This window comes from Lissotriton vulgaris, chromosome 2_1 (assembly GCF_964263255.1).
Source record: "Lissotriton vulgaris chromosome 2_1, aLisVul1.2, whole genome shotgun sequence".
Taxonomy (NCBI): Eukaryota; Metazoa; Chordata; class Amphibia; order Caudata; family Salamandridae; genus Lissotriton; species Lissotriton vulgaris.
Genome location: NC_141687.1, coordinates 1,991,324,979 through 1,991,339,545, shown reverse-complemented (window position 1 = coordinate 1,991,339,545; position 14,567 = coordinate 1,991,324,979). Strand labels below are relative to the sequence as shown.

The 14,567-nt window shown below is 42.8% G+C and overlaps 1 protein-coding gene across 1 annotated transcript in view; it reads right to left on the bottom strand.

Annotated features, from left to right (window-relative positions):
• Nucleotides 1–14,117, bottom strand: part of IQGAP1 (IQ motif containing GTPase activating protein 1) — a 446,185-nt gene extending 432,068 nt beyond the window's left edge. Inside the window, exon 1 of the mRNA XM_086958211.1 lies at nucleotides 13,816–14,117. Within this exon, the coding sequence (XP_086814337.1) occupies nucleotides 13,816–13,873 (58 nt within the window). The 5' untranslated portion in view covers nucleotides 13,874–14,117. The remainder of the gene's footprint in view (nucleotides 1–13,815) is intronic.
• Between the last annotated feature and the right edge of the window lie 450 nt (nucleotides 14,118–14,567).

Sequence of the window (14,567 nt, the reverse complement as noted above, 5' to 3'; positions counted from 1 at the left end):
TTTAATCTCTTTTCACAATTTGAGGCCACCTGTTTTACTATGTGTAGTACAATTTTAAAATAATTAATTGCATATTCACAGTGCTTCCAGTAGCATGCTGGGATCTCATTGCACTATCATATATGTCAACAGACTCGATTCTGGCAGGAGACTCCTGATTTTTTAAGACAAAAATGGCTTTATTTTAGCTCTCTACCACCTCAAATTTGTCTATCAATTGGGAAAATATATTGCCCCGATTTTATTTTCAAACTCTACCACTTGCCTGCTTTAAAATGTTAGCATGTACGCACTATAAATACACATCATTATTCTACAGGGTGCAAACTAGGATTCAGTTCTGTGATTGTCTGATTACAGTAATAACATTCTCCCCTTGGGAAAACCAATCAAGCACACAGATCTTGTGACCAACAGACAACACTCTTCTCTCATAACTCAAAGTTATTTTCAGTCACAGATCGGTACCGTATCAATATTGCATTTGCACAGAACTTTTAATTATTTCAAGTCTAGCATGTGACAATCCATTTACAAACTACTCATAGCTATTGTTGTGAAGTAGTCTTTTCATACATTAAAACCATGCAATATTATAAAATGGAGGCTCTACAATTCAGAATATCAATTATACATAGAGCTACCCCCTTCCACACAATAGGGTGCAAGTGTTAATCTGACAATATAAACTATATAAAGCGGAGAAAAACACAAGACAGTATACATGGATCAATTCCAGGGTTGCTGGCCCTTTATAAACTCAAAAAAGTCATATGGTGTGTTTTGCTCTACAAGTCAACTACCATTTTACAATGAGTAACGGATCTGCCATGATATAAAAATATGTTGACGCGTTTCGGTGGTTATTGTGACATATTACTACCTTCTTCAGGACAAAAAACAACAATATACTATTTCCCACAAAGATTCACAGCTAGACAAATAATAAACCAACGTGAGAAAGAAGACTGTTTCATTCTGCTTTTTATGTCTAAACAAGGTGCCCAAAATGATTTTTCTCTATTTTTGATTTCCTGAGTAACACATGTTATATGGTCACTTTTCAGATTTAATTGTAGTGGGCCAGGACCAACTCGTGCACACCTATGTTTTTTTTTCCACAGGCTAACCCCATTATCAATAGCAAGGGGCTTTAGACCTCATTTAGTGTGTGGAAGACAGCAAATGTTGCCTTCTACCTGGATCATCAAAATGAACGGTGCCCTATTTAATTTCCAGGGATCACTCAATTCACTTATGAAGCCAGCAGAGGCTTCTATTCTTGCAGCTATGCTGTTCCTATGTGGTACTCTGTCCCCTTGGTTTGTGAGGTCCCTCTCTCCTGTCAAGTAGTACTCACTGATTACAAACACATATATCTGCAATGATTGCATTAACCCAGTGATACTCAAAGTACGGACTGAGGGACGCTTGCGGCACTCTTGACATTTAGCGGCCCCCCCTGGTGAACAGCAGCACGGGCTGCTGTTTACTTAATAAGAAAAAATATTCTGGAAAAAATGTTAAACAGGCAAGCATTTATTTTGCAGTTTAACTGAAGCTATGAAAATCTAACGTGGTTTCCTGCACTAAACTTTAGGTACACTTATTTTTAAAGGCATCTTGCAACAAATGTGTAAAAATAGGATTACGTTTCTTTTAAGTTTAAAAAAAGTGTATTTCATTAACATGCAGAAGCGTTTTACCATACCTCTGCATTGAGAGGTATATTTTAAAGTGTTAGTTTTCGAACATGAATTTAGAAACATTCATGCTTCCTCAGCCCACTCAGACATAATGCCAGTAGTGAAATAAGAAATAAACAAAACAATTTGCCAGTACTGTGAAACGAATGGCTACAATTTACAGTTGAAGAGCTCTCAATCGCTCTCTCAAGCTGACCACTTTTTCAGTCAATGAAATTTGAAACAAAAAGGCTTCCAAAAGATGGTTGTTTGTTGAATTTAAATTTCAATTTTGGCTGTTTATTCAAACTTTGTTTTTTGCTTTATGTTTTTTTCAAATATATTTTTTCAAAGGATCATACAATATGTACAACAATATACAATTAGTTGGGAGGAGAAACAAGTGAATGGGCCAAGGGAAGGTAAATGGAACGTTTTAGACAACATTTAGACATTAGACGTACAATTAGACACTAGACAACAAGAACCTTAGGTAGTACACAAAAATTGGGGTTGGTAGAAGTTGCTGGCGTTATTTACAGTTATTTACAACTAGGCAACAATGTTTTTTCGTCCTATATTCAAGTTATTCTGGGGGTTTTCCTCAAAACAAATGAAAAACTGTGGCTATCTTCTTGTCATTCAATGAAATAATCCATATTGTAATGAAGCTTGACAAAATTCAGATCATTTAGCGCCTACAATTGAGCTTAATTTTAAACAAAACAGCCACTATAGTGGCGCCAACAATCCACTACCACCTCAATAGGTCGACGCGTTTCAAATCCTACATTGATGTGTAGGATTATCTTCAGGACCAAACAAACTCAATCTGTGAAAAACAAATGAATAAAAGCTCTGTCAGTGAAAACTATAGAAAGACTCTCACTCACACTCTACATCCATCCACTCTCAGTGTATTACCTGTCACTCTTATGACTGTGTTTTTAGGCGTGGAGAATGCTGAAAAGAAGTGAAACACTATGTTTTAGATATTGAGCATACAACTTGATCGTATTACATAGAGATCATATTGGTACTCACAGGGTAGTATTGTGAATATCCCCTTTCGATAAGTATGCCAATGGTCCTTTTTGGACGTTGAAGTGTACTGTGTAGATGGACGACTAGTCACCACCCTTTTCAAAAAAGATACGGACCGCAACAAAGCGTTAGATTTCTCCAGCAACCATCCAAGAAGTCTCAAACAAAATCTTCCGATAGGTCAGTTTCTGCGCATCCGCAGAAACTGCACATTCAAAGACGAATTCATGGATCATGCCAATATCTTAAAAGACAAACTTCAAGACCGAGGTTATCCGGTTAAACTATTAAATCAATCTATCAAACGAGCATGTTGGACACCTAGAGAAGAATTGTTAACAAGGAGACAGAAACAACAACAACAAAGGATTGTTTGCGTGTCAACATACTGTCCTTCATCGAATTTGTTAAAAAAACTGATCTATCAGAATTGGCACTTGATTAAAGATCTAAATACTCAATTTTTGCAACATCCTTTATTTGCTTTCAAAAAGGATAAAAGCATCGCGAACTATATTGTTAGGGCAGCAATCCCTAAACCCAAACCAGTGACAGTAAGAGACTATGTCAACCTGCCACCCATTAAAGGTCACCATAAATGTGGCACATGCCTATGCTGTGCTTCCACTCAGGAAGGGGATCTATTCCAGCATGCAGGAATATCCTGGAAGCATGAACAGTTTACAAATTGTAAATCAAAAAATTTGGTGTACGGGATCCTATGTCCATGCGATAAGCTGTACATAGGGAAAACAAATCAGGAAATAAGACAAAGATTGTCCCAACATAAATCACGGATAAAGAAGAAAGTGGTCACTGCCCCACTAGTCCAACACTGGATTGACCAGCTCCACGGCGAGCATGACCTAAAATGGACTGTTATTTCGAAGATTGATCCTGACCCGAGAGGCGGAGACGTAGAGGCCAAATTGCGACAACGTGAAGCCATGCTAATCTTGAAATTTAATACAACCACACAAGGCTTAAACGAAATGTCGGAATTGTATAGTCTATAAATAGAACATGATTAATATAGACTTAGAAAATTGCCACCATCGTTCTTTACCATGGTACCCCAATCCTGCATCTTACACACGACTGTAACAAAGATCCGGAGGGCTCTCCGGCAGATCTAAACTACAAATCCCATGATTCCCCCCTTGCAAACCGGAAATGATTCTAAGTAAATAGAGGCGTTTCCGCTCCATTGGTATCGCGTTTTCTAGTCGACCGCGAACCACATTGGAGGAGAAAGATGCAGCCTCAGGTAAGCAGAGCCCGCGATTTAGCTAGTTCACCCGAGCGGAGTTGCACGTGACGTCGGTGCTCTCTGGCTCGTGTTGTAGGTCGCCCAAACCACATAACGGAATAATTGCATCCGTTGTGTTTTTTACTATTTTAGATTGACTCCACGAGGCGAGCCCGCCCCTGCTTTGGAATCGGTTAAAGCTAACCATTGGCATACTTATCGAAAGGGGATATTCACAATACTACCCTGTGAGTACCAATATGATCTCTATGTAATACGATCAAGTTGTATGCTCAATATCTAAAACATAGTGTTTCACTTCTTTTCAGCATTCTCCACGCCTAAAAACACAGTCATAAGAGTGACAGGTAATACACTGAGAGTGGATGGATGTAGAGTGTGAGTGAGAGTCTTTCTATAGTTTTCACTGACAGAGCTTTTATTCATTTGTTTTTCACAGATTGAGTTTGTTTGGTCCTGAAGATAATCCTACACATCAATGTAGGATTTGAAACGCGTCGACCTATTGAGGTGGTAGTGGATTGTTGGCGCCACTATAGTGGCTGTTTTGTTTAAAATTAAGCTCAATTGTAGGCGCTAAATGATCTGAATTTTGTCAAGCTTCATTACAATATGGATTATTTCATTGAATGACAAGAAGATAGCCACAGTTTTTCATTTGTTTTGAGGAAAACCCCCAGAATAACTTGAATATAGGACGAAAAAACATTGTTGCCTAGTTGTAAATAACTGTAAATAACACCAGCAACTTCTACCAACCCCAATTTTTGTGTACTACCTAAGGTTCTTGTTGTCTAGTGTCTAATTGTACGTCTAATGTCTAAATGTTGTCTAAAACGTTCCATTTACCTTCCCTTGGCCCATTCACTTGTTTCTCCTCCCAACTAATTGTATATTGTTGTACATATTGTATGATCCTTTGAAAAAATATATTTGAAAAAAACATAAAGCAAAAAACAAAGTTTGAATAAACAGCCAAAATTGAAATTTAAATTCAACAAACAACCATCTTTTGGAAGCCTTTTTGTTTCAAATTTCATTGACTGAAAAAGTGGTCAGCTTGAGAGAGCGATTGAGAGCTCTTCAACTGTAAATTGTAGCCATTCGTTTCACAGTACTGGCAAATTGTTTTGTTTATTTCTTGATAGGGCGCAGCCTTACTGTGGTATACGCCAGACCCTACTTGTTTCTTAGTTGATATAGCGGGCGCCGGCTCGCGAGGGGCAGTTGTGAGACACCAACTTGTCTCAGCATCTTTTGAACCCGTTGTTTGCCATAGGCCTTGGACTGTGGCTAGTAGTTATTTGGTGATTGTGTTGTTTCATTGACAGGCAGTGTTTTGAGCTACTTGTCCCTTTTCTGGGGATACACTAGTGTTGTTTCTCATAGAATTTCATTCACATTTTATTTATTCACATTTTTTTCTATTCACATTTTTTCTCTGAATGAAAGAAGGAAAGTGTTTGTATGAATACCTTCTAGGCGAGTGTAGTTTATTAACCCACCTCCTAGACTATGTCAGAAGACCAGACCTTCGCATACAGCGAAGATCACATTAAAAAACTGTTGAAGGACCCTCCCACATTTGGCTCCGCCACACTCAGTAATACAGCACAAGTGAACAATGAATCAGACAAATTGATTCGTTTAAAGAAAAAACAAATAAGGACAGATCTGCACGGTCATTACCTGCTCCAACATCTCAGGTCAGGAACTATACCATCTGGACTAATTGTTAAGAATATACCAGTCATATTTACTGAGGATAATATATACAAAAAAGGATTCAGCTATATTGAGACTAAATGTAGTCGGGATCTGATGGTGCTAACCATCGAAACTGCTCAACGTCTATCAAAATCACAACTTGAGGAGATCGAAAAATTAGAATCTGAAATTAAAACCAATCCTTTGATCCAGGATTGTAAGGCCTTACTTGAGAGAGTCGATAAAGAAATATTGGAATTCAAAGATTTTACTGTCCAACAGAAAGATAACAACTTTGAAAGAGACAAACGTAATTTCACATTCGAGAAAACGTATCCGTATTTACAACAAGAATTTTATTCAAGACCAGAAGCAAGACGCTTCCTGAACGACAACCAAGGGAGATCCCGCTCGAAATTTCTCACATTTTCAGATACATCCTCCTCTGGAGGTAGTGACTCTGATCAAGGAGGTTCCCGCCCGCGATTCAATCAAAGAGGTGGATACCAGAGGAACTATCAGCAACAATATCAACAGAATTATCAGCCCAATTTTCAAAATCAACAGCAACCACAGCCTTTTTTAGGACAGGACGCACAAAAACCGCGTGGAAAAACCAGATACAATCAGCCATGGGAAATGTCAACGCGAAGGCAAAACTACAAGAACTAACATCTTCCAAAAAATCTTCTATTTTTAATCTTTCAAACACGATATTAACACCATCAGAAATCAGCGTCCTCGAGAAGGGACTCACATTTGTACCTTCTAGGTTCACTGACTTCGTGAGATTAAAACTTGAATTTATTGAATTTTGTCGTAAAATTAGATTGACCACTTTTTTTGCTGATAAAGAAAATCCCCTCCAAGTAGAGACCACGGGTCTTAAGAAGAAATCAAGCTTCTGTCCTCCAGCACATAAAGTGCCCAAAGAGGTTACCTATTTTGAAAAAACGATACTCTCAGCATTAGCTTTACAGGAGAAAAAAAGAAACGGATATGTCAAACCAAATTTGTCTCAAGAACAGAAGTTGGCTTTACAAACTATCAAACAGAATGACAACATCATAGTGAAGCAAGCCGACAAAGGCGGATCAATAGTTGTATGGGGAACACCAAATTACATCCAAGAAGCAGTTAGACAACTATCAGATTCTACTTGCTATCGCAAGATCAATAAGGACCCAACATCGGAATTACAAAAAGAACTAGGATTGATCCTAAAAATCGGACTTGAACAAGGCTTTCTTGGAAAAAATGAATTCAATTTTTTGTCTAATAAACACCCACGTATCCCATTATTTTATGTGTTACCCAAGGTGCACAAAAATGCAGATACCCCTCCAGGCAGACCCATCATTTCTGGATGTGACTCATTATTCGAACCGGTTTCCAAATTTATTGATTTTTTCCTGAAACCTTTTATCCTCACGGTTAAATCCTTCATTTTGGACACCACTGATTTTTTATCAAAACTAGAACAAATTCCATTCACTGAAAATCAAGACATGTTAGTAAGCATGGACATAGTCTCGCTTTACACCCAAATCCCCCAGGATCAGGCTTTGGAGGTTTTAGAGATTTATTTGAACAAGCGAGAGAGCCCTATGAGAATTCCAACGGAATTCATATTACAATTGGCGAAATTGGCCCTCACAAAGAATTTCTTTAAGTTTGGCGAAGACTTTTATTTTCAAACAAGGGGAGTCGCCATGGGCTGTCCCTTTGCCCCGGAATTGGCGATTCTCTATATGAGCCAATATGAAGAGATGTTCATCCATAATAATAACCCATTCCTCCAATGGATAGGGGGATGGGTAAGATATATAGATGATATCTTTTTCACATGGTCAGGATCACGAGAACAACTGGATCAATTTCACACCTGGATCAATGACAGGACAAATGATATCAAATTCACACTGCAGACTTCTAAAACAAGAATGTCCTTTTTGGACGTTGAAGTGTACTGTGTAGATGGACGACTAGTCACCACCCTTTTCAAAAAAGATACGGACCGCAACAAAGCGTTAGATTTCTCCAGCAACCATCCAAGAAGTCTCAAACAAAATCTTCCGATAGGTCAGTTTCTGCGCATCCGCAGAAACTGCACATTCAAAGACGAATTCATGGATCATGCCAATATCTTAAAAGACAAACTTCAAGACCGAGGTTATCCGGTTAAACTATTAAATCAATCTATCAAACGAGCATGTTGGACACCTAGAGAAGAATTGTTAACAAGGAGACAGAAACAACAACAACAAAGGATTGTTTGCGTGTCAACATACTGTCCTTCATCGAATTTGTTAAAAAAACTGATCTATCAGAATTGGCACTTGATTAAAGATCTAAATACTCAATTTTTGCAACATCCTTTATTTGCTTTCAAAAAGGATAAAAGCATCGCGAACTATATTGTTAGGGCAGCAATCCCTAAACCCAAACCAGTGACAGTAAGAGACTATGTCAACCTGCCACCCATTAAAGGTCACCATAAATGTGGCACATGCCTATGCTGTGCTTCCACTCAGGAAGGGGATCTATTCCAGCATGCAGGAATATCCTGGAAGCATGAACAGTTTACAAATTGTAAATCAAAAAATTTGGTGTACGGGATCCTATGTCCATGCGATAAGCTGTACATAGGGAAAACAAATCAGGAAATAAGACAAAGATTGTCCCAACATAAATCACGGATAAAGAAGAAAGTGGTCACTGCCCCACTAGTCCAACACTGGATTGACCAGCTCCACGGCGAGCATGACCTAAAATGGACTGTTATTTCGAAGATTGATCCTGACCCGAGAGGCGGAGACGTAGAGGCCAAATTGCGACAACGTGAAGCCATGCTAATCTTGAAATTTAATACAACCACACAAGGCTTAAACGAAATGTCGGAATTGTATAGTCTATAAATAGAACATGATTAATATAGACTTAGAAAATTGCCACCATCGTTCTTTACCATGGTACCCCAATCCTGCATCTTACACACGACTGTAACAAAGATCCGGAGGGCTCTCCGGCAGATCTAAACTACAAATCCCATGATTCCCCCCTTGCAAACCGGAAATGATTCTAAGTAAATAGAGGCGTTTCCGCTCCATTGGTATCGCGTTTTCTAGTCGACCGCGAACCACATTGGAGGAGAAAGACGCAGCCTCAGGTAAGCAGAGCCCGCGATTTAGCTAGTTCCCCCGAGCGGAGTTGCACGTGACGTCGGTGCTCTCTGGCTCGCGTTGTAGGTCGCCCAAACCACATAACGGAATAATTGCATCCGTTGTGTTTTTTACTATTTTAGATTGACTCCACGAGGCGAGCCCGCCCCTGCTTTGGAATCGGTTAAAGCTAACCATTGGCATACTTATCGAAAGGGGATATTCACAATACTACCCTGTGAGTACCAATATGATCTCTATGTAATACGATCAAGTTGTATGCTCAATATCTAAAACATAGTGTTTCACTTCTTTTCAGCATTCTCCACGCCTAAAAACACAGTCATAAGAGTGACAGGTAATACACTGAGAGTGGATGGATGTAGAGTGTGAGTGAGAGTCTTTCTATAGTTTTCACTGACAGAGCTTTTATTCATTTGTTTTTCACAGATTGAGTTTGTTTGGTCCTGAAGATAATCCTACACATCAATGTAGGATTTGAAACGCGTCGACCTATTGAGGTGGTAGTGGATTGTTGGCGCCACTATAGTGGCTGTTTTGTTTAAAATTAAGCTCAATTGTAGGCGCTAAATGATCTGAATTTTGTCAAGCTTCATTACAATATGGATTATTTCATTGAATGACAAGAAGATAGCCACAGTTTTTCATTTGTTTTGAGGAAAACCCCCAGAATAACTTGAATATAGGACGAAAAAACATTGTTGCCTAGTTGTAAATAACTGTAAATAACGCCAGCAACTTCTACCAACCCCAATTTTTGTGTACTACCTAAGGTTCTTGTTGTCTAGTGTCTAATTGTACGTCTAATGTCTAAATGTTGTCTAAAACGTTCCATTTACCTTCCCTTGGCCCATTCACTTGTTTCTCCTCCCAACTAATTGTATATTGTTGTACATATTGTATGATCCTTTGAAAAAATATATTTGAAAAAAACATAAAGCAAAAAACAAAGTTTGAATAAACAGCCAAAATTGAAATTTAAATTCAACAAACAACCATCTTTTGGAAGCCTTTTTGTTTCAAATTTCATTGACTGAAAAAGTGGTCAGCTTGAGAGAGCGATTGAGAGCTCTTCAACTGTAAATTGTAGCCATTCGTTTCACAGTACTGGCAAATTGTTTTGTTTATTTCTTGATAGGGCGCAGCCTTACTGTGGTATACGCCAGACCCTACTTGTTTCTTAAGTAGTGAAATAAGAGGCAAGTGAGCGATCATGTGCACCCTCTCGGTGGCCTAGGTTGCCTAATATACGCGCACAACATAATAATCAAAACACAGGAGATGGTTTTGTACAGGGCACATTCTGAACCTATGTATTTTAGGTCCTTTTATATGTCATAATGAAGAAAAAGGAGGCAAAGTGAAAAAACTAATTGCCTAGTCTCACACAGTTTAGTCAAGTAAAAAGCTGGTTTAACATTGTGCCATTCAGCTACTAATTGTACATGCTTAGCTACCATTGCCGACTTGATCAGCACGCATGCCCTGACCTCCACCGACTACATTCTCCTCGGAGACCAGAACTTTCACGTTGAGAACAACAACAACTCCACAACCCTGATTGATAACCTCGCCAACCTCGGACTGAAGCAACTCGTCACAACACCCACCCACTCCGCCGGCCACACGCTCCACCCAGTTTTCTCCTCAAGCCCGCACGTCTCAGTCAGCCACACCACCAAACTCCTATGGACCGTCCACCGCTGCATCCACTTCGCCTTCCAGACGCCCACCACACACCACCGCACCCAACAGATCCCCCGCCGCTGCTGGAGCAAAATCACTGAAGACCAACTACACGCAAACCTCACTCTCAGCCCACCCACCGAACCCTCCAACACCGACGACGCTGCCTACAGCCTCAGACGCTGGATCGAGTACTGCGCCAACACCCTCGCCCCGCTGAAGAAAGCCCCCACAGAGACACCAGCAAGAGGGCCAGCTGGTTCACCTCATAACTCCTAGCCTCCAAGCAAGCCTGCCGGAAACTAGAGAAGAAATGGCACAGTGAACAAATTCCAGACAGCCACGCAGCACACAAGGATGCCATCCGCAACCACCACCACCTAATCAGGGCGGCCAAGAGGACCTCCTTCAAAGACCGCCTCGACAACAACCCACACAATAGCAAGGAGCTCTTCAACATCATGAAGGAACTCTCCAACCCCAGCTCCAACACCAACGACATCCCGCCATCGCAAGCCCTGTGCGACTCACTCGCCACCTACTTCCACCGCAAGATAGCAGACACCGATGAAAGCTTCAACACCCAGACAGCCCCAACAGACAGCAACACAACAGACCCTCCGCACACCATCGACCACGACCCCCTGCTAGCCTGGGTCAGCGTGAGCATCAATGACTCCATCAAGACCATGCGCACAATCCACTCCGGCTCTCCGTCAGATCCATTCCGGCACCACGTCTTCAACAGAGCAAGCAGCTCCATCGCACCCGACCTGCGCAACGTCATCAATCTCTCCCTCGAGACCGCGACCTTCCCAGAGATCTGGAAACACGCTGAGATCAACGCCCTACTCAAAAAATCTAAGGCAGACCCAAGAGACCTCAAGAACTTCGGGCCCATCTCTCTGCTCCCCTTCCCGGCCAGGGTCATCGAGAAAAACGACAACAGACAGCTAACCCGAAACCTCGAAGAAAACAGAATCCTGGACCCTTCCCAGTCAGGGTTCCGCAGCAACCACAGCACCGAGACTGCCCTCATCGCCGCCACCGATGACATCAGGACCCTGCTGGACAACGGCGAGACCGCAGCACTCATCCTCCTAGACCTCTCTGCCGCCTTAGACACCGTCTGCCACCGCAAAGTACGCGCACGTCTCCACGCCGCAGGGATCCGAGCCAAGGCTCTGGATTGTACGCATCCGAAGTACAACCACCAGTGGGAGATCCTTCTCCCACCTCGCTGGCAAGACATGCAACACCCTCCCACTGAGCCTACGACAGTCCCAAGACCTGCTGACCTTCAGGAGGATACTCAAGACCTGGCTGTTCGATCAGTAGCGCACCCCCATCCTCTGCGCCTTGAGACCCTTGCAGGTATGTTGTTTGCTTTACAAATGATTGATTGATTGCCCCACTGGACCCTCTACCGCCACCATACTGCCATCAGTGAAGCACTCAGTCACACCACAGACCATACTTTGTGTCCTGTGGGCACATGTTTGCGAGTACCCAATACCCATGGATTAACTGGTTCATTAAAAGTTTCCTAACATAAAAGAATGTGATTCCCACAGATTGCTGTAACTTGATTTATTTTCCATTTGTGCTGTGCAGTTAATATTTCTGCTGTATTTAACTGAAGGGGACCAGCAAAACAGTTGCAGTATAGTTTGATCTTTATAGTCACGTCTATGGCTCTGCCCCCAAAACTACCAGACCCAGCCCGCACTGCACTCGAGATCACAGTTTTCATAATTCTACGTCTAAACGATGAGCGAAATACTTTTAAGAGGCCGTTTTTGAGACCCCTCCTCCTGCACATATAAGGTGTGTATCCCCACATAAGAACTGTGTGTATCCTGGAAGTTGCCGCACCTCTGGCTAAGACACACGTCAGGGGTTGGGCGCTGAAGCCCCATAAACCCTAGGGGCGTCGCATGCCTGAAAGTAGTAAAAATACAAAGTCGGTCCACGCATTGAGACGCCTTCGTCTACTTAACGCGTTTTAGCTGTCAGAACTTTCCATACTGGGATACTTGAGAGCACAATTACAACATTAGGCATGACACTACAAATCCCAGGATGCAACGTGATAGCTAAAAAGCGGAACAGCCAAACAGTCTCACACGACGTGGGATCACGTGGGCGATGTAAACACTGGTCTCTGGCGGGGCAGGCCTCTTCCCACGCAAAGCATGTAAACACTAGTATTTGGCATTGTTTTAGATGTATGTTCAATAATTTTTGTTTTCATCAACAAATATGAAAACTGTAATGATGGAGAATAACAAAACTGTGAGCCGAAGAGGGCACAGAGGCATTGGATTTTTACGTGGCAACACGTGACGTGCAAAAAACGTGTGAAGAATAAAGGTTTTAGTCAAAACAAAATTCGCAAGTGGGCGAGGATGCGTGAAGAGAAGACCTGTGAGCTGGGCTGCAGGAAGGAGCCGTGGCCGGAAGGGGCTGTCCTGCCCCCTTCCTTAACCCAAACATAACCTTCTTAATGTAAGAAGCTGCTGCAGGGGAGTATCTCAAGCGTAAAGGTAGGAAACTCTGACCCGCCTCCTCCCCCGACACGAGCCCCTTGAGATGAAGCAATATCCTGAATGAAAGCAATATTGCGCTGTAACAGCAGACCAGCGCAGGAACATGTCGCACCACGAAGACTTACAGTCTGCGGCATTACTTTCTCCGTCTCCCAGTGAACTCGTTCAAAGTGCTTATCTAATGAATGCAGAAGATGGAAATGCACGCACTGTGGCAACAACATGGAAAGATCGTCAGGGACGCTACCTCCAAAGGGGGCTGTCGTTTTTAATTTAACTTCATAAGTTAAAAAGTTTAACCGAGAGACACGTCGAGACCTGCCCCTTCTGCACGGCTGCCCTTTGCCTTGGGACACGCAGGGAAATGCAGTCAAAACAATTCCTCTCTGGGCACCAAAGCGTCTGCACTCGGACAGCAGCAGTTTTGGGAAGCCTTTTCCAGTGATCAACTCTTGCCAACCCGCCCTTTTCCTCAGGTTCCGGTGATACGAATCTGGGGGCTGGCGGTGAAGTGCAGCAAAACGAGGCTCACAGGAACAGTTCCTCCCATTCTAGGATGTGTTGGGGGGCGAGGGGTGCAATATCAAAAAACAAATAATGCGTGGACCCTCAACTCCACTGTGTTTATCGTTTCCCTTAATACGTCCAGTGTCGCCACACGCCCTCCCCAGGTCCCCGTCCCCCAAACTTACAGCCATATTGGGGGCGGTAGACGCCCCCGAGCCCGTCCACTTCATCCGAGGTAGACATGGTGCTGGTTCGGGTCCGGTGGATGGGGTCTCCTGGGCTCCGGTTACGAGACGCGGCAGAGCTGCAGCGGCGGCCTGGCAGGCAGTGACTTGGGAGGAAGGTACAGAGAGTGTTCCTGGTCGGTGCCTCTCGACAGGGTGTGTCTCCCCGCCCTGCAATTATGATTAACCCTTTGAGGAAACGCTCTGCTCTGACACTGCCTTACAACACGGGGCGCTGTGTGAGAGGCACGGGCTCGCCCGTGTGGGGCGGGATGGGTCTGCTGCGAGTACACGAAGCTTCTCTGTCAGTCAGTGCCTGGACACGAGTGGGGCATGTGTACAACACGCCGAATAAAGCTAGTTTATACTCGAATGGAAAGTGTGTGTGTAGCGTTAGAGGGAGCGGATTCCTTCCCTGGCAGGGTGTGGCTCACGGCAAGCGGGGCGACACAAACTCATTATGATGGGGGGAGGGTACTAGTCTATGGGCGGCGTGTGTGCAACACATCAAACAGGGGTGCCTTCATACGTCATGCACATCAGGGAGTCACGGCTACATTCACAACTCTCTGCAGGCGGAGAATGCTCATTTTGCCACAGTTCCCAAGTGTACCACTGTCGTGACGCACCCAACCAGTTCTAACGGGAATAAGACGGTAGAGTGAGTTACATTTACTCCTGCAGCGTGTGTGTGTGTGTGTAGTACAGTCACA